Here is a 20,285-nt window from a genome sequence, read left to right on the forward strand (position 1 = left end):
TATCATTCTGTGAAAAAAAGTACCATTTAATTTATTTTTTTGTCCTTTTTTCTATTTTGTCTTTTATTCTGATATGTATTTATCCATACATATCTGATACGCGCTTGTACTCCTTCCTCTTTCCCCTAGCATCAGACCAGAAGGGGGAATTAATACACACAAGACTATTTGGCCAAATCGTCTGCAGGAAAGTAGGAAAATGACGACCGGCTACAGCAGGTTTATCATTGAGATCATATTTACAATTTCAGTGTGGGGCCTGGGGCATCCAGAATTCCAGATTACAACTTTGCATAACTCAAACGTGGTAAGTGGTAACTTGCTATAGCCGGTAACATCTTCCGGTATCTTGACTTTGTTGCCAGTCAGGTGGACCACAGCCTAACCCAAGTCGTCGTTTCCACAATATAGTTTCTCTCTCATCCCTTAAGCTTCGCATATTCACATCTTCAATCTACAGTACTTAAAGGAGCAAATACCCAATTCAGAGGTAACTTTCTCATTTAATCTCCATTTTACAATAGTTATTTTACTTAATTTTGTCATGGTTTATTCTCCTTTTATATGTTACAACTATTTATATGTTTTATGTTTGGATTGTTTATAAAATGATCCATGAATAGTTCAGGATTGGAACCCAGAAAATTTTTGACCTACAAATTAAAACAAAGAACTGAGCTTAGGATTAGCTATTCATCTGTATTTCCTGGTAGTTTCCCAAATTTGTAGCTGCTTAAAAACTCTTGCTTTTTTCTGTATGCAGACCGTGTTTTCTTATTTTTCTTTTTGATGGCTTGGTTTTAAATCCATTTCCTAAATTAGTACTATTAACTCCGTAATTCTTACAAAATCACGAGTCGGTTGGTGTTATTAGTAATTTTTGGTGGTTAAATGTATCTACCTAGGTTCTACTTGTCCCTTAGGCTGCATATATGTTGGTAAAAGAAATTGATATATTCTCTTCTATGTAGATATATTATCATTATTCAGGATTCAGGATTCAGGATTCAGGATTCAGGATTCAGGATGTCAAATGACTGGATTATGGCCTCTGATTTGATTTGGGGGAAAGTGAGGAACTTGAAAGGGGGAAACCAAACTGAATCTGGGGTTACATCTGTCAGTATGAAGAAAAATTATGTTGTTCAATCGTGTGGAAAGCGTCAGAGAGAAGAAAGTGTGGAATTAGGAGTCAGGTCCATAGTAGGAAAACTGAACTTGGAATATGTAGAAAAGATTGTGAGTTGGTTGAAAGATGATAAGATAAACAAAATTGGCGTGTTTGGGATGGGTGGTTGCGGCAAGACGACCCTTGCCGTTCATGTTTACAACCGACTTCTACGGAGTGAGCTTACGTATGTTGTTGTGTGGGTGACTGTAGGGATGGGTTTTGATATTCACAATTTGCAACTGTGTATTTCAAACGCTGTCGGCCTTGACCTTGATCACGAGAAGGACGAAACAAGGAGAGCTGCTAGGTTGCATAGTTTTTTGTCTAAGAGAGGAAAATATGTGTTGATCCTTGACAATTTGTGGGACCATTTTTCCTTTGAGAAAGTTGGGATCCCGTCCTCTGGTGCGTGTAAGGTGATCATAACGACTCGAATGTTGAGTGTTTGTAGGAGAATTAACTGCCACAAGACAATTAAGATTGGCATGCTTGGGCCTTGTGAAACATGGGAGTTATTTTGCAGCGTATATGGACATGAAGCGTTCACTTCTGACGACATTAGAGATGTAGCACGGCTTGTCTGTCAGGATTGTGGAGGTCTCCCACTTGCTATTGTTCATTTCGGTCGGAGTTTGAGGGGAGTGAATAGTGTTTCTGAGTGGAAACTTATTCTGCATAGACTCAAAGGGATGGAAAATGATTTTCTGATAACCAAGCATTTATTTCTGAAACTGCATTCTTCTTATGCAAAGTTGACCAGTGAAAAACTCAGGCTTTCTCTCTTGTATTGCACTTTGTACCCTAAAGACTGCACAATCTCTAGAGAAGAGTTAATACGTCTTTGGATTTCCGTGGGTCTAATAGAGGAGGTGTCATCTTTGCAAACACAATATGACAAGGGTCACACCATACTGAATAATCTCGTGGACTGCAGCTTGCTGGAATCCTCAAAAGATGGGCATTTTGTGAAAATGCATGATATGATCAGGAATATGGCTATTAGAATCACTGGACAAGAAACCGGACCAAAGTTTTTGGTCAAATGTGGTGCACAGTTACAATACTTGGAGGAGTTAAAGGAAGATTTCCGTGCTGTTTCACTGTCGAGAAATAACATTACGGAAATCCCTTTCGGCGCTTCTCCAAAGTGTCCCAAGCTTTTAGTCTTGCTGTTGCAGCAGAACCCTTTGAAAAATGTTCCTGCTTCGTTCTTTTTGCATATGCCGAATCTCCATGTCCTTAACCTTTCAAGCACTTTCATTCAGAGACTACCTGACTCAATAAGTGACCTGAAGAGTCTAAAAAGCTTACTTCTTCGTTGTTGTCAGAAGCTCACGTATGTCCCTTCATTGGCAAACTTAAATGCTTTGCAAATCTTGGACCTAGGTTACTCTGCCATTAAACAAATCCCTACTGGCATGGAGATGCTAACCATGCTGAGAGAGCTGGATGTTTCCGGTTTACACAAATTAAAGGATTTGGGTTATGGGTTGATTGCCAAGCTACCTGCATTGAGGCGTATATCGTGCTATATGGTGGGGATCTTGCAAGAGCTGCAAAGTTTAAGGTCCCTTGAAATTCTTGACGTGACATTCCATGACATAAGTGACTACAACAGTTATGTTAAGTCCGAACATTGGCGATTGTTGGACAGTTTCCACCTCCAAGTTGGAGATACTATTGAGCAAGAGCAGCAAACTAACAAAGGAGTGTGTCATTTTAGAAATAAAGTGTCCTTTTACGGGTGTTCTCTTGTTGGTGAAAGAGAGCAAGAGCAGCTCATCCTACCAGAAAGTATAAATCAGTTGCACATAGACAATTGCGAAGGTCTTGGCAGCCTATGTGAAACGCTGAACTGGAATGACAAGCCTGAGTTTAAGGATAGTTTAATTTCCGAAACTGCCCTGCTAGGAAATTCTCAAACTTGCAACGCGGAATGTAAAAACTTGTACTTGGAAAGTACCAGTCTACACAGCTCGAAACATCACTTAGATGGAGGCATATGTGGTGGAATCCTTCCGAACCTAGAAATATGTACAATCAGTAGGTGCCATGACATTGAAAAATTGTTCACCCCTATGCAGATTATGGGTCTCGGAAATCTTGAAACTCTGGAAATTAGGGATTGTTCTGAGTTGAAGGAATTGATTACTGAGGAAAATGGTGATAGATCCCCATCAAAAAGTAGTCCTTATAGTGTCAAGTTGCCAAATCTGAGAAGGTTAGAACTGACACGGTTGCCAATGCTGTCCAGCATTTATAGGGGTCTATTGCTTTGCACCTCTCTCCAGTCTATTATGGTTGATGACTGTCCGAAACTTACTCGGCTGCCGTTCTCCTTTTTCTTGGACGATCAACACAAATTTCTTCTCCCAACTCTTCAACAAATTGAAGGATCAGTTGAATGGTGGGATTCATTACAACTAAGCCAAACGGATACTAAATCATTACTGCAAACTCTTTTCAGATCAAAAAAGTCTCCATAGTCGGCTTCAGAATCATTAGTTGCTGGTCCGTGAAGGTGGGCATGAGTGCAGGTCATGGTAACAATTTTACTTCCTTCTGTTATTCCATAATCTTCGAAATATTGTTGAAACCGACCACTTTTAGTGCATAATATACATCTTATACATATTGAAGTTGACACAAAAACCTCTTAACCGTATATTTTTCTTCCCTATGTCAAATCTATTTGAGAACACATCCAAGACAAATTCTTGTACGGAGTAGTCTAGTTAGTTATATATATATCTGTAGTTCCTGGCGAGGTGAGAGTATAGACGATACTCCGTATGTTTCAAACTTGGCGTTTTCTTTATTTTGTTTCCAAACGAGTCTTTTGATCCAAATGCCCCTATTGTATTCTTTTTCATACACCCCGTGTCCGGGTTAAGTTGTCACACTATTAATTCTAGATGAAGGGGGTATTTGCTTGAAGTGTAATGCAGATAGTTGTTACCTCTTTCCATTACTATCACGAAGTGTTTGATTATGGCAAGAATATTTGCAGTGAGATATGTTTTTTACAGTTAGTGTGAAGTCATCTAAGCTATGGGTTGCAGACCACAGTAATTTCAGTGAGAAATGTATTTGTTACTCCATTTGTTTAGTTTGAGCTTACCATGGGAATAGCTGTGCAGTGTCCTGTAAAGTGTAAAGTTTGACCTATTAATAGTATTGTATCCTTCAATTACTTTCAGGTCTTCAAAGACCATGATATATGAAGAAATAATTTGTTACTGCGCTTGCTTCAGAACTTGGGTTTTTTCTGTGTTTTCGCTTTTAAATCTAGGCTTCTCTTTTGATTAGGGGCATGTTAATTTGGTCCATATCTTTAATATCCTGGTTTTTAGGTGGAAAATCGGTGGGTTATGCTGTTATACATCTGCATTAGCCTTGGTTCATTATATTTTTCGTCTGTACAGGTTGTTATAGTGTAAACAGTCAAAATTGGGGTTTTTTAGACTTGGCTTGTTCATGTTCGATCTCAAGTAGTCTTTGCCTATTGTTTTCTACGGTGTGCTGAGTATTAGTTTTCATAAATAAATTAAATTTGTTTTGCAATTGTTGTTTTGATAGATTTCTCTTCTTTTTATCCAGATCGAGGAGAGCATGAAACTGTTCAACAAGGTTTTGCGACATCATATCGAGAATTTTGTGAACTTTGAAGCTGTGAATGATGTGAAACTTGATAATTTCTTACAATGGACATATAGATTATGTATAAATCTTTTGTAATTAGTACCTTTATATATGAATTGGAAACTCAATAAGCATTTGAAACTATTTCGAATGATGATTTACCTACATTTTTTTTACTACTCTGTACTCAATAAGCATTTGCAACTATTTCAAATGATGATCATGTATAAATCTTTTGTAATTACTCCCTCCATTCCTTTTTGTTGTACCCATAAGGAATGTTGGGGGTTTTTTAAGAAAACTGAATCTTGGGTTGTATTGGGATATGAGTAATGATTGGGTGTAAGAATAATGATTGTGTGTAAGAAAAAGAATAAAGTAAAGAGAGAGAAAGTATTAAATTAATTGGGGAAAAAGTAGATATTTATTAAAGTATTGAATTAAATCAACAAACATTTCAGTCACATGGGCTAGGGGACCCAACAGAAATTACATGGACCAATCAGATTACAATGAGTCACGTTTTTTTTGGCTGGAATATTTGCCCAAAAAACAGACTCCCAAATTTCCCTCCAAAATTTCCATGAAATTTTCCCAAAAAATTAAACATTGACTTAGTGTTTCCCTCCAAAATTTTGAGGGGTAGAAAAAGTGATATGCCTTTATAAATAGGCTGACTTTCCCCACAAAACACCAAAATTCTGATCCAACTCAAGTTCAATAAATACAAACACACACCAAAATTTATTCCTCAACTCAGCATTAAATAGCTAAAAAACAGGGGACTTAATGGCTTCAGATCAAGAGGAAGACGATTTCCTCGGTTTTTCTGATGATGAAGGCGACGGCATTAACTCCGATTCTGACTCGGAGGAAGGTGATGATGCTGCTGACTTGGTACAAGCTTCTCAAAATACTGCTGCTGAATTTGGGGACATTGGGTTTAATGAAGATGTACCAAACAGCACTGAATATGTACAGCAAGTACCAGAAGTAGAAGGGGAAGGGCAGCAGCAAACTACCAACTTTCAAGAGGTACCATTTATTTTTGATTTGAACTTTCCACCACCATCAGAAAATGCATCACCTCATCATCATCAAACAGCAACACACACAACAGATCATCACAAGCCAAGGACTCCAAGAATAAATAATGAATTGAGGCTAGAAATATTGGTGTTCCTGCTCAATAGAAAGATTCCAGATTCAGAAACTTTGTTGTATGGGGCAATAAGGGATGCAGTCATAGAATATGATTACACCAGAAAAACCATAGGCAAAATATGGGACAAAGCAAAGAAACAGAAGGCAGCAATGAATTCATATATTGTGCAAAGCCAATATCACAGATGTGGAAGGAAAAAGGTTCAAGTCTCCTATGACTCAATTGCAAAAATAGGCATGGGGGACAGAACATGCATCGTAGATCTTGCAAGAATGCTGAATTTGGGACCAACAACAGTATGGAGGCTCATCAAGAGGAAAATTATAAAGCCACACTCAAGTCCCTTGCATCCAGGCATTTCAGAAGCATGCAAAATGGCAAGGATAAGGTGGGCAATCAGACTGATAATGGACTACACTATACCACAGGAACCAACATATTACAGCATGTATGACTTCATTCATATTGATGAGAAGTGGTTTTATTTGACTCAAAAAAACCAGAGAGTTTATCTTGCAAACAATGAACCCTATCCACACAGAAGTGCAAGTTCAAGAACCAAGATACCAAAATTCATGTTCATGGCAGCAGTAGCCAGACCAAGGTGGGGTGAAAATGGGGAATGTGAATTTGATGGTAAAATAGGCATATTTCCATTCACAAATGCAATTGCAGCCAAGAGGACATCAAAAAACAGACTCAAGGGGACCATTGAAACAAAGCCAGTGAAGTCTGTAAATCAAATAGAGACAAGGGCAATGATGATCAACAACCTCCTTCCAGCAATCAAGGCCAAGTGGCCACCACATGAAGGGGAAAAGGTCATCTATATCATTCAAGATAATGCAAAGGCACATATATTGCAAAGTGATCCTGAATGGCAACTACACTACAAACAAGATGGGTTCACTTTTGTGTTGACTCAACAGCCAGCAAACAGTCCAGATTGCAACATCTTGGACTTGGGATTTTTCAGGTCAATACAATCACTTATGCACAAGAAAATGCCTAAAACTGTGGAGGACTTAAGTGGAGCAGTGTATGATTCTTTTAATGAGTTGCATCCTAAGACATTGTCTAATGTGTGGATGACATTACAGTTTGTTTCTAATGAGATTCTAAAACACAAAGGCAACAATGATTACCAACTTCCACACAACAAGAAGAAGATTTTAGAAGATGAAGGCAGACTGCCAGAGCAAGTCAAGGCACCTATATGGGCAGTTAATGAATGCATGCAACTCTATGATGAATGGAAAGCAAACCAGTGAAGCAAAGTGAAAACAATTAGATAACTTTTTGTGTTTTGGGGACATGTTTTTAAATTGACAAGTAAAACCAATGTGTCACTTTTGTAAGCTTAAATGCAAGCATAACATGTAGGCAAAACATTTTGTAAGCATATCTTTTGGAAGCATCAATGAATGAATCTCATGTTTAAGTGTAGTAAAGTTTGTTTTCTTCATTCTTATTCACATCAATATAGAGTAATCAAGGCAAGGCAATAAAAAAGGCAGCATTGGCAGAAAAAGTACAAGGCACAAGAGGTAAGGCAGCATTGGCAACACTATAAACAAGGCAGCATTGGGTTCTTAAGAACAAGGCAGCATTTGCAATATCACAACTCTAAACACATCGGCTTCAAAATGGAAATAAATAATAATATCACATCATTTTCAGATGGAAATTATTCCCATTTTGAAACCGATGCGTCAAAAGATGTAATTTTGACAAAAACAATCAATTCATCATTGATAACACATGGAATATGCCTCACATAAACAAAGATTCATAAATATCTCAGAATGTCCCCAAAAATCATTGAATCAAACCCTTTCCAATTAAACTTAGCTCCTGAAAAACATCATGGATGCTAATGGTGCATGAGTTTGATTGAAAAACAAAGGGTTTGACACTCATAAAATGAAGACTCATCACAGATCACAAGGCATAAGTACAAAAACTTTATCACATCACATCTCTAAGCACATCGGCATCCAAATGGAAAGAATGCATATCACATCATTTTCAGATGGAAATTCTTCCCCATTGGATGCCGATGTGCCAAAAGATGTAATGGACAAGGAAACAAGAACAAAGCAGCAAAAACAAGGAAGCAATGAACAAGGCAACATCATTGACTCTCAGTTAAGTTGTTTTACATCATTGACAGATTTGTTTCTAAATGATTTACAACCTCACCACCAATTCACCAAAGGGGATACTAGATCAATCAATGATGTGACATGATCTGTATTCCCTTTGGTGATTGGTGGTGAGGGACATGTTTAGAATCAAATATCTCAGGTTATCAACACATACATCACAGATCAGAAACACTAACTTCATTGAATATCAGAAACACATTATACATGTTTTGCAATACATGAATTGCCTCTCCTGTCTAACCTGACATAAGATCTCAGAATGTCCCCAAGCATCATTGACACAAACCCTATCCCCTAACACTTAGCTCCGGAAGAGCATCAATGATGCTAATGGTGCACAAGTGTTATTGGAACATTGGGTTTGAGTCTCAGCAAATGAAAGACTCATCACAGATCAAGCATAACAATATCAATCAACAATGCATCAGATCACCATGAACTGATCAAAACATAGGGTTTGAACCTCATCAAATGAAAGACTCATCACAGACCTCCACTGATTCATGGGACATGAAGCATTAAACAGATCATTAACATGTAGGGTTTCATTTCTCAGACATATTGACACACATCATTGATCAAGTAGTTTCAATACTATCATATCTTTAACATTCTTCTGCCGAACGGAATGATTGATATTCACATTCCATTGTGTGAAATGACATTCACTCCGTTCGACAAAAGAAGTTAAAGGACAATTATCAAAACAAAGATCTCAGAATATCAACAATCACATCATTGAAGATCACAAACCTCCTAATATTGATCTCAGAATGTCCCCAAGCATCATTAAAACAACTCCAAACCACAAACACTTAGCGCCCGAGAAATATCATTACTGATACTAATGGCAGCACGAGCATTTGTGGTTAGTTGGACTTGTTCCTCAGCAAAAAAAAGACTCATCATCGATCACAACAAATAAAGGGACATTATTGTATCCTAAAGGGACATGCTTGGACATTAAGCATTCAACACCAGGCCACACTGAGAGGACTGAAATAACCCAAACCCTATCCCCAAATTATGATCATTTCATGCCCTTACTAATCCAAAACATAGTTATACTGATCAAATCTCATACTCACCAAAGCATCATATTTATCATACACAAAACATACCATAAAACAGGGGACATTAAGCCATCAAATCATGTTCATCACACAGACAACATTCCACAAAATTTCATAACCATATGGAAACACCATCATCCAATCATCATTATCAATATCAATTTCATAACATCATTATCTAACATCAACATCCATACAACTAATCACAACATCATCATCCAAACAACAACACCCCTGACCAACAACAGATCACAGTTGTTGGCATCCACCTTATGACTCCACAGCTAGCCAGCATTCAATAAAATGAAAAAAGGGAGAAAGGAGACAGACTTATCTAAGCATCATCAGACGCTGAAGCCGATTTTTTTCCCTTCCCTCCTTTCTTTGAGGAGGGATAACCAGATGAAAGTTGTCCTGGAGACCCAATAGCATCACCATTCTCATTTTCACACTCTCCAACATACACCAGATCAAATGAATCAGACCCACTTGGTTCCTTGCAATCAACAGGGGACAAACAACATGATTAGTGCCCTCATAAAATAACAGGGGACCATGAATTAAAATCAGATTTAATCAAACAACTCAAAATAAAGTTCCAAATAATTTCAGATCACCATGGTTACCACATGCAATGAGATAAATGAGAGCAAATCACACAATAATTCCATTAAAATCCAACTAATTATCCGAATACATCCAGATCCCATTTTTACCCAAAAAATGTGAAATAATATCCCAAAAACATCCAGATCCCATTTTTAACCACGTGAAATGGGAAATCAGATCAACAAAACACAGGAATATTCCGATTTTCTTCAAATAATTTCCAAATACCTCCAAATAAAATAAGAACTCAATTTTAACAACATGCAATGAAAAAACAGAGCACAAAATACCCATAGAACTCAATTTTAACAACATGCAATGAGAAAACAGAGCAAAGAATAACATAAAAAGCCCGAATGAATCCAACAGATCTCCAAAAAATTCCCAATCATTTCGAAATAATACCAGATCTGCATTTTTAACACATGCAATGGGAAATCAGACCAACTTATCCAAAAAATAATCCGAGTTTAATGAACAATACTCCAAATAAATCCAACATTTATCAAATCCCACTTTTTTAGACATGCAAACAATCATCAAACCATTTTATTAAAACCGACATCAATAACCCTTAAAAAATCGAAAAAAATCAAAAGTAATACCTCATCGGAATCTCCTTCACCGAAAAAACGCAGATCTGAGGGAGTGGGTTTCCGATCGTCATATTTTGACTCAACCTCCTCTCCTGGCTCCACTTCCCTCTTCCGAAACCATTCTTCCAAATAGTTTCGAGTACTCGTATTTTCTTTTTGGGCCAAATACAGATTGTTTTTATATTCGGCGGAGTAGGAATGCTCGTTATTGGGACAGTTGCACTTGGATCCCCAATCACAGTTGGAATCGGGGATTCTTTGACCAGTAGTTCCCACCCCAGAATCACCTCGAGTTCTAGAAAAAGAAGAACCCATAACGTACCAGAAAAACAAAGATCAGCGACGATTAGGGACCAAAAAGGGGACAAAAATAGAGGGGATCTGATCGGAAAATCAATCCGAGTAATTTGTATGAAAGTTTTTCGGCAAAAACGTTTCAGATTTGTGAGATTTGGAGAGGAAAACCTAGATCAGAGGCGGAAAACCTAGGGTTTTCTCAAGAACAGGGGAGGGATTTTAAGAGAGAGAGAGAGTGAAATAAGAGAGAGAGAGAGATCCGAAGAGGTGAGAGAGAGAAATCAGAATGAGAGAGAGAGAAATCAGAATGAGAGAGTGAAATCAGAGGGATGAAAGGGATGGGTAATAAAGGGAGGGGGGGTAGGGTTAGGTTAAATAATTAAATAAGGTGGGTGGGGTAAAAGTGGGTGGGAAAGGGTAGAATCTTAGGGTATTTTTTGTAAATATTGGGGAATCTTAGGGTAAATTGGTAAAAAAAACTATGGCCAAAAATAGTAAAGATTCAGTAGGGGAACAACAAAAAGAAACGCCAAAAAAGGAAATGGGAACAACAAAAAGGAATGGAGGGAGTACTAATTAGTAATACAGAATGCAATTATATTTCCATTTAAGTTGTTACTTGTAATTCAGCACCTCTTTTCTCCTGAGGATCAAAGTTCAATTTGTTGTTGTAGCGACTGATATTGCACATTACTTTATCAATTCCACTCGCATGGACCCGGTCCACCATAAGATTACCATGGACCAGGGTAATTAGGTAATTTTTAACAGTGAGTAAATTATAGAAACTGTAGGTTCTGTAAAGTAACTATATCTCTAGAATAATAACTATGAACATAATAATGATAAGAATAACTATTCTATCCAAAGAGTAACTATATCATATAGAAAAGTAATTTTAACTGTAAAACAATTACTACTATATATTCATTCTTGCAGACAAAAAGAGTAAATTATAGAAACTATAGGTTCTGTAAAGTAACTATATTTTCAGAATAGTAACTATGAAATAAATAATAATAATAATAATATAGTAATTTCGATGAGAACAATTATTCTATCCAAAGATTAACTATATTATATAGAAAAATAACTTTAGCTGTAAAACAATTACTATATTATAAAAATAAACAATATGATATAGATGGTTTAGAGGTCATATAGTAATTTTTTCTATTATATATCACATAATTACTGAAATATAAAAGAGTAACTATATCAAAAGTAACAGTAATTATAACTCTTGAACAATAATAAAGAAAACATTAACTACTTGGTTAGTTGTTTTAGCTACGACATTTTAATTCTTTGCATCTATTAAATAAACCATCTTAAACTCAAATGTTTTTTGAACTAAAAATACTAATCGACACGTCCACGTGGACCACGTCTTTTTTTTCCACCAACACATCATGTCCTTCCTCTACCACGTTCTTGGTTTCCATTGTTGTCAGGATTTTCTTCTTCTCCTCCTGCTTTTGTTTTCCTTGCAGAATTTATTCTTTGCACGATTTCAATTCTGGGTGCATCATCTTTGTATTTCTGAATCAATAATATTTAAACTAAGTTAATAATTTAACATTTAAATATGAAAAAATAACATAGTAACTATGTAAAACGTGTAGTTTCTATTATGCATCATATAGTAACTCTTACAATTAACGATGGTAAAATACTTGCAGAATTGCATATATAGTTATTGTTATTGTTATAGTCATATAGTTACTGTCAAAATAATATAGTCACTTTTATTAATAATAACATGGAGTACAAAGAAAGATCATAAAAAGAACATAATGATAAGATAATAACTATTAAAAATATATAGTTACTATTATACATGATATAGTAACTCTTAATATTAATGATAATCATATACGAGCAAGGTTGTAGATATAGTTATTGTTATGATCATATAGTTGTTGTGATCATAACATAGTAACTCTTATTACTAATAACATAGAAGAAAACAAAGAACATGAAAAGAACATTATAATATACATAAAAAATTATACCAAACATATAGTTACTATAATACAAGATATAATACCTATAAATATTATTGATGGTCATTTAGTCACAGAGTTGCAGACATAGTCGATGTGATAATAATATAGTAACTCTATCCATAATACAGTAACTATATCATTAAAAATATAGAATAACATAAAAACATGCACATAACATAATAAACTAACATAGTACCTATTTCAAAAATATAGTAACTATATAAAACGTACAATAACTATTAAAGAAAATAAACATATGGTAACAAGTCATGATAAAATAAACATAATATCTATTTCAAACATATAGTAACTATATAAATAATATAGTAACTATATAAATAATATAGTAACTATATAAATAATATAATAACTATTGAAGAAAATAAACATATGGTAACATATCATGATAAAATAAACATAGTACCTATTTCAAACATATAGTAACTAATATAATAATATAGTAACTATTGTACACATATAGTAACCATTATAATCACACAACAACTAGCTTAACATATAGTGACTATTATTATAATAAAGTAACTATTGTACAAATATAGTAATTATTATAATCATATACTATCTAAGAAGCAGACAAAAATATACTCGAAATAACATATTACATAATGTAATCGTATAGTAACTATTATTTATCAAAAAGTCACTATAAACTGTTCTTAACATAGTAACTATCTTAAACACATAGTTATTGTTTTAAATTTATAATAACTTTCTAAAAAATATAGTAACTATTTTAAACACATAGTTACTGTTATAAAGTTATAGTAACTTTTTAAAAAATATAGTCACTCTAAAAACTACTACTAACATAAACACAATGAATATTCCAATGACTATTAAAAACATTATTTCGCAACTTAAATTAAAGGTAACTATATCATTTATATACTAACTATATGAAACACTAGCCCTAATTTCACCCAAACAACAAACACTATTTCTACCTCTTGTGCTTTGCTGCATCAATTCTTAAAGTTCACAGCCTTTGTCTCTTTTTTCTAAATTTAAGGCATTATTTCTTCTTATACAAATGATATTGTAAAGTATTTTTGGAGATTCGTCACTAGATAGTGCAACTTTAGGACCTGGAATAACATGTGATTGATACTTCGTATTATTTTCTTATACAAATATCAAATATATAGTAACTATATAAACCATATAGTAACTATATAAACCATATAGTGACTATTATTAAAATATAGTAACTATTGAACACATATAGTAACCATTATAATCATATAGTCACTATCTAAGAAGCGGACAAATACATACTCTAAATAACATAGTACATAATGTAATCGTATAGTAACTATTATTTATTAAAAAGTCACTATAAACTGTTCATAACATAATAACTATCTTAAACACATAGTTACTGTTTTAAACTTATAATAACTTTCTAAAAAATATAGCGACTATTTTAAACACATAGTTACTGTTTTAAAGTTATAGTAACTTTTAAAAAAAGTATAGTTACTCAAAAAACTACTACTAACATAAACACAACGAACATTCCAGTGACTATTAAAAACACTAATTCGCAACATAAATTAAAGGTGACTATATCATTTATATACTAACTATGTGAAACACTAACCCTAATTTCAACAAAACAACAAACATTTCGAATCACTCAACAAAATAATAACTATTGTACACATATAGTAACTGTTGTACACATATAGTAACCATTAAAATAATATAGTAACTATTGTACACATATAGTAACCATTAAAATTACATAGTACCTCTTTAAACCATATAGTTACTGTATTACTCATATAGTTACTATTTAAAATCGTGAAGTCACTGATCGAATTCGCGAAGTGAAAACGATACTTCGGTAAAACACAAACATTAATTTCTTCAAAACAACAAATATTTTCAATTTTAAATAAAAATAGACTTAAAATTCTTTAAAAAACAACAAACCGAGATGTGATCTCTAAAAATTATTGCGAAGATTTGTAGGCGAGCGCAAATTCTTCGATTCGATTTCGGCAACGACGAACCTCCTTCTTGATCTACTACTTCCTCCAATTTTTCCTCATCAAATAGATCCAATCATAAGAATTATAAGATAATTACGAAAAAAATCGAACAAAACCTAGAAATTTGGGCTAAATTTTGAAAAGCATAGAGAGAAAATGAAGAGAGAGAAAATGAAAGAGAATGAACAGAATGTAGATCTGAAATTTTGAAAAATAAAAAAGTTTAAAACGTATATAAAGTGGGTTAGACAAAAATCGCATTAAAACTCTTCAAAACACATAGTAACTCTTTAAAACACATAGTTACTGTAATACGCATATAGTTACTATTTAAAATTACAAAATAACTGTCACGTGACAGTTACATATGTTACCCATAAAAATTACTCCGTTGCCCTGGTCCACGCTAAGTTAGCATGGACCAGGTTTATATTAGTGTAAATATTACTTTATTGCTATCTTTATTACTCGGACTTAGGTAGTATGGACTCCCTCATGAAAAAAAGCTTTGTAATTTAGAACTAAAACGAAGTGTCCTGTATTCATATTCAAACCCGATGATCGTACATGAATACTTGAATCGAAATAAAGAGTTTGAGTCACGGTTTATTGGATTTTATCATAATACAACGTTGTCTGCCTCATCTTATTTGGTTTCGTTCTCACCACTCTACGTTTTATCACTGTCTCATTTTATTTGCCTTATTTATATTTTTTCCTAGATGTCTCAAAAGACTGCGCCACACTTTTGTCTCGCATTATCTACATCCAAGCACAAAATTAAAAAGCAATTTAATCTTGACAAGGCAAACAAAAGGTAACCTGGTTTTTGTCTTGGAAATTACCTAGATACTTTGAATTTTCAAGTACGGAGAAATCTAGTCATCTTTTTGTGATAATGTGAATGTATAATGGAAACACTTTGGGATTAGCCTCCATTTCTTGACTTATTTATAATTAATTTGTTACTAAGTTTTGTTAAAAACTTTAAATGCTCATACTAGATTTTGTGCTCCCTATTTCCTAGAAAATCCCCACATGATGATGGTGACTTAAAACTGGCAATTTTGAAAGAAAGAAAGAGACTGTTATCAAGTACGGATGTTTCTAGAGCTAACAAGTAACAACGTCTTAATTCACTCTGATCTTAACCGAATTCAACAACTTAAAAGAAATCGGAAACCAAACTACCCAAATCTGATGCATTGCACCAAATTTCTTGGTTATATTGCATGTTAGCTAATTTTTGAAATCGACAAGAAAAACCAACCTACAAACTTTGATCCAACCCTTTTGCCTACATTGCTTAGTTGGATTCACATGAGAAACAAATTAGTGTATTTGAACACTAACTTTCCATATAGTTAAAATAAATTACATTGCAGTGCCAATTGGTAAAAAGCCAGGGGTACCTAAATCGGAACCGGTGCTTAAGGTTTCGAAACCGGAACCTATTGTTCAAGTTCCGGTTTCGGGTAACAAAATTGGAAACAACAGTTTCCTTGTTCTCATTTTTAAGACTGGTACCCAACATAAGCCAAAATCTGGAACTGAAACCAAATTAAATGCTATATCAGCCCAAAAAATAAATTAATTCAAGCTCATTTTTTTGAAAATATAAATACATAATAACAATTAAAACCCAAATTCATACAGTGACAGGCTGACAGGTACCCTTAGTCAGAACATGTTGCAACAGTTTCAGTTTCATTTCTCATTTCCAAAACCCGTTGCAACATGTTTCGTTTCCAATTTTCATGTTCCGCTGATCCGCTCTACGGAAATTTTGACATGTTACCCCGTTGTGCTCACCCCTACTTAACTATTTACATACTCATCAACAACAATGGAGACTAACATTGGAGACATCATGGGAGCCGAGGAAGAGGAAGCTACCATACAACTCTCAAGACATTTATTTGATCTGAATGATTCCTAAGTTCATGTTACTATTTACATGTATGCTTCAATTAACTTCCTCCTTAAAATAACCTTGGGGGGCAGCAAGAAGTTGCCTCGCTTGAGAATGCAACATTACATTCTTCTTCATTGTCACACCCCTGGTTCAAACAATGCATATCTCCATTCATGAAGGTCTTCAATGCCACACATACGAGTAGCCAAATTCACAATCATCCGGGGAACTCCACCACACCTCTCAGCAAGCAATCTAGGAATGTTATTAAGCAAAGTAACAGATTTTGTGTCAATTTTTGCTTCATTCAGAAACAACTCGAATGCTTCGTTTTCTGAAAGACAATCTACTTCAACTGTTTCAAAACCATCCAAAATCCTGCACCATGAGGTGGAGTTAGTAGTTAATACCAGTTTACACTCACTCCCATTTGTTGGGACTGTGATTCCTATTTCATCCAAGGAAAAATTTGCATTTGGTACACCATCTAAGAAAAGAACAAAACTGCCTAAACTAGCAAGCTTATTTGACAGTATTCCACCCCTTATTCTCAAATCATCATCACTAGAAATATCACACTTTAACACAGCAGCAACAGCATCTTGCACATGCTTGATACTGAACTTTTCAGGGGAAGTAACCCAGAAAACATAATCAAACCTCTCAACCCATTTTAAAACACAGTTATGCAAGTGTTTCATCAAAAAGGTCTTACCAATTCCTTCTCTCCCACGAATAGCAACCCGTTCAACCTCACAATTCTGCAATAGACACTCAATTTCCTCCAGAGTGTTCAATGTGGTTTGCCCCATTATCTCCTGCACTGGCAAATGATTACCGCGATGAAGGACTTGTTCATCAGACAAGGGGCGCGTGTTAAGCACATCGCCCTTCTTGTCATGGACTGTAAGTGCATCAACCACATTTTCAAGAACCTTTCTCTTCTTTGCTCTAGATATGAAGCTCTTACATTCTTCAATTTGAGTTAGCAAGTTTTCCGCCACCTTCAAAAGCTCCCGACTCTCAGCTACCCAAACATGAATCTCATTGTCTCGCTTTCTCTTCTTGGTTCTTTGAACTGGAATAGAGAATAATGGTCTTTCAATGTTCTCTATGTCATCTAATCTGGCTCTTAGGTACTCAAATTTACCCTGTAAAACCCGTTTTCTTTCACCAAATCTGGGAACCTCGGCTAAGAGGGTCAAAAGGGTGAGAATTCCCCCAACAACTACCAAGGCATCCATAGGGAAGAGTACTTAGTTACTACCTGTAAAAAATCAGCATATTAGTCACTCGGAAGCTGATACATATACCCAAGGTGCCAAATTGTAACATACCACTGGTTCCCATTGGTTTTTTTCACGTAAGCAACCCCGCGTGGGATTAAAATTTAAATCTAAAATATCAAATGGTATTTGAATTTGCAATTTTAGACCAATCCCGGCTCAGGGTTTAATACACTAAGGTATATGTAGCCTTTTCGTAGTCACCCTCCTAAATCAAAATACCAAAACAAGGATGCAAATGAAAGGGCTTGCATAAAAATTCTAGGTTAGAATCCAGCAGAAACTACACAAAAAATTTCCAATTTTCAGGCAAACGTATCGAGAAAATTTGCAAAATTGAAGGAATTAGTTGTGCATCATTATAGAGGCAGTCAGTGAGTGATGATTAAATGGTTTGTGTTACCGAATTGAAGGTCTTACGGTGCACGGAAACACTCCAATGGGTCGACGTTTCTTACAAATTGATGCTTAAAAAAACGTTTCGAAACGAAGACCCAATTCGTTTCAGAATAATGTAAGCTCGTGGAAACAATTTACCGGCGAGATTCCGAGATAACTCAGGCGGATCAGCCGTTCCAAATCATCTCGAATCGTGGATAAATTAATTTTCCGGCGACATTCCGGCGGAATAGATGAAGCACAGAGTTTGAACATATGTAGGAATTTTCTAAATCGCAAACAAAGAGGGGCGATTCTATTTAAAATCAATAATGAGATTAAATTTGTTTTTTCCGGCAGCTAATTCATGAATTAGAAAAACATAGTAATAAAATCAGCAAAGATAAAATGGGAATTGAAGAGAATTCAAAAGAGATGAGAGAAGATGTAATTACCTGTAAGACGGAAGTGGTAAGGAGACTGGGAGAGTATGGGGGAAAACAGAGTCAAGATTTTGTGAAGTCGGAAAACGAAGTACTTCGTATATCATTTTGTGTTGGATTCCACCCCTTTTTATATGAAGATTTTCGGCAAAAGTAGCGGTAGCGGGTAGCGGGTAGCGGTTCAGTAGCGGGTAACGGTTGGAGTAGCGGGTAGCGGTCAATAGTAGCGGGTAACGGTTAGCTGTCAAAGGTAGCGGGTAACTGATATGAGTGTTCGGTAAAAGTAGCGGTTGATATTATAAAATAAAATAAAATGTGAAATATTATTTAAAACTTTATTATAAATTTGTCAAACGCTACCCGCTACCTTAAACGCTACTAATTTTAACGTTTGATAAAAGCTACTCAACCGCTACCTCTACCGCTAACCGCTACCTAAATCGCTACCTCGCCAAACACTTACAAATTTTACAAGTAGCGTCTTGACTCAGTCAAAACGCTACCCGCTACCTTAAAAGCTACCGCCGAACACGCCCTAGGAGTACGTATTATAAGCCGCTTTTTCTTTATTTAAACGACTGAACTGAAAGTTCAAATATGACGGGAGGTTCTGAGAGAGTGAGAGTGCGTTGGGTTTGTTGGTTCAAGGTGCACCGACTATATTTATTTTTCTTTGTTAATTTTTTGTAACTGTAAATTAGTAAATGCATTTAATTTTTTTTCACAAAAATAATTACATCAACGACATTCTTATAATTTTATCTATAAATAGAGTCTAATATTGATATAGTTTTTCACCCTTAAAATATTGATATTTAAGTGAATATTAATATTAAATAAAATGCTCTAATTAAAAAAACAACTACATTTTAGCCCGTGCGATGCACGGATTCTATCAAATTGTCATGTTTAAATGTATATACCACCTTTATATATTAGATTATTAGATTAGTTTTTGCTTTTGCATTGAATTTCATTTTAGATTTTTTTTTATTATGAGAGTGTTTGTTTTTGGATGAAATTGTATATGCGTAATATTAATAATTAATTAATAAAAAAAATCTACGTGACTCTTAATCATTTATTTACGTGGTACTCAACTTTTTTAATTCAAAATTAATTTTGATATCTTATTTTTCATTGGCCGAAACCATTAGATTTTTCTACGTGGCGGTCTAATATTGGATTAATGTTTGATTTTAAATTGAATTTTATTTATTTTATTTTAGATTATTGTTTGATTTTGGATGAATTTTATTTTAGATTTATTTTTTAATTATTAGAGTGTTTGATTTTCGATGGAGTTGTATGATTAGTAATTAATTAATTAAAATATCTACGTGGCACCTAATTAATTATCTACGTGACACTTGATTTTTTTAATTCAAAAAGAAATTAGAAATCTTATTTTTCATTGGCCGAAACCATTAGTAATCCTAGGTGGCGCTCTAATCTTTCAGCAAATATGCCTCCTTTATATATGTATATTAGATTAACAATGTCAATAATTTTATTAAT

The 20,285-nt window shown here is 34.7% G+C and overlaps 2 protein-coding genes across 4 annotated transcripts; one reads left to right on the forward strand and one right to left on the reverse strand.

Moving 5' to 3' along the window:
• Positions 1 to 350: 350 nt before the first annotated feature.
• LOC130461221 (probable disease resistance protein At4g27220) lies at positions 351 to 4,989 on the forward strand. Of its 3 annotated transcripts, none has more exons than XR_008921625.1 (3): positions 351 to 490; positions 972 to 3,714; positions 4,772 to 4,989. XR_008921625.1 is itself a non-coding variant. In XM_056829227.1 (3 exons), the coding sequence occupies exon 2, from the start codon at positions 1,027 to 1,029 to the stop codon at positions 3,655 to 3,657; it is 2,631 nt and encodes an 876-aa protein (XP_056685205.1). In that variant the 5' UTR covers positions 351 to 490; positions 972 to 1,026; the 3' UTR covers positions 3,658 to 3,692; positions 4,772 to 4,989. The 3 variants fall into 3 exon arrangements, 1 of the variants encoding a protein (XP_056685205.1); XR_008921626.1 differs by having other exon boundaries at positions 972 to 3,708; XM_056829227.1 differs by having other exon boundaries at positions 972 to 3,692.
• An 11,317-nt stretch (positions 4,990 to 16,306) lies between these two features.
• LOC110785554 (probable disease resistance protein At5g43740) lies at positions 16,307 to 18,908 on the reverse strand. The gene is made up of 2 exons (XM_021990010.2): positions 18,780 to 18,908; positions 16,307 to 17,927 (listed from the first exon to the last, which is right to left on the reverse strand). The coding sequence occupies exon 2, from the start codon at positions 17,902 to 17,904 to the stop codon at positions 16,798 to 16,800; it is 1,107 nt and encodes a 368-aa protein (XP_021845702.1). The 5' UTR covers positions 17,905 to 17,927; positions 18,780 to 18,908; the 3' UTR covers positions 16,307 to 16,797.
• Between the last annotated feature and the right edge of the window lie 1,377 nt (positions 18,909 to 20,285).

This window comes from Spinacia oleracea, chromosome 1 (assembly GCF_020520425.1).
Source record: "Spinacia oleracea cultivar Varoflay chromosome 1, BTI_SOV_V1, whole genome shotgun sequence".
NCBI lineage: Eukaryota > Viridiplantae > Streptophyta > Magnoliopsida > Caryophyllales > Amaranthaceae > Spinacia > Spinacia oleracea.

Bases quoted from the DNA above. Each gene is read 5' to 3' on its own strand.
- LOC130461221 (XM_056829227.1), top strand. From the start codon at position 1,027: ATGTCAAATGACTGGATTATGGCCTCTGATTTGATTTGGGGGAAAGTG.
- LOC110785554 (XM_021990010.2), bottom strand. From the start codon at position 17,904: ATGGATGCCTTGGTAGTTGTTGGGGGAATTCTCACCCTTTTGACCCTC.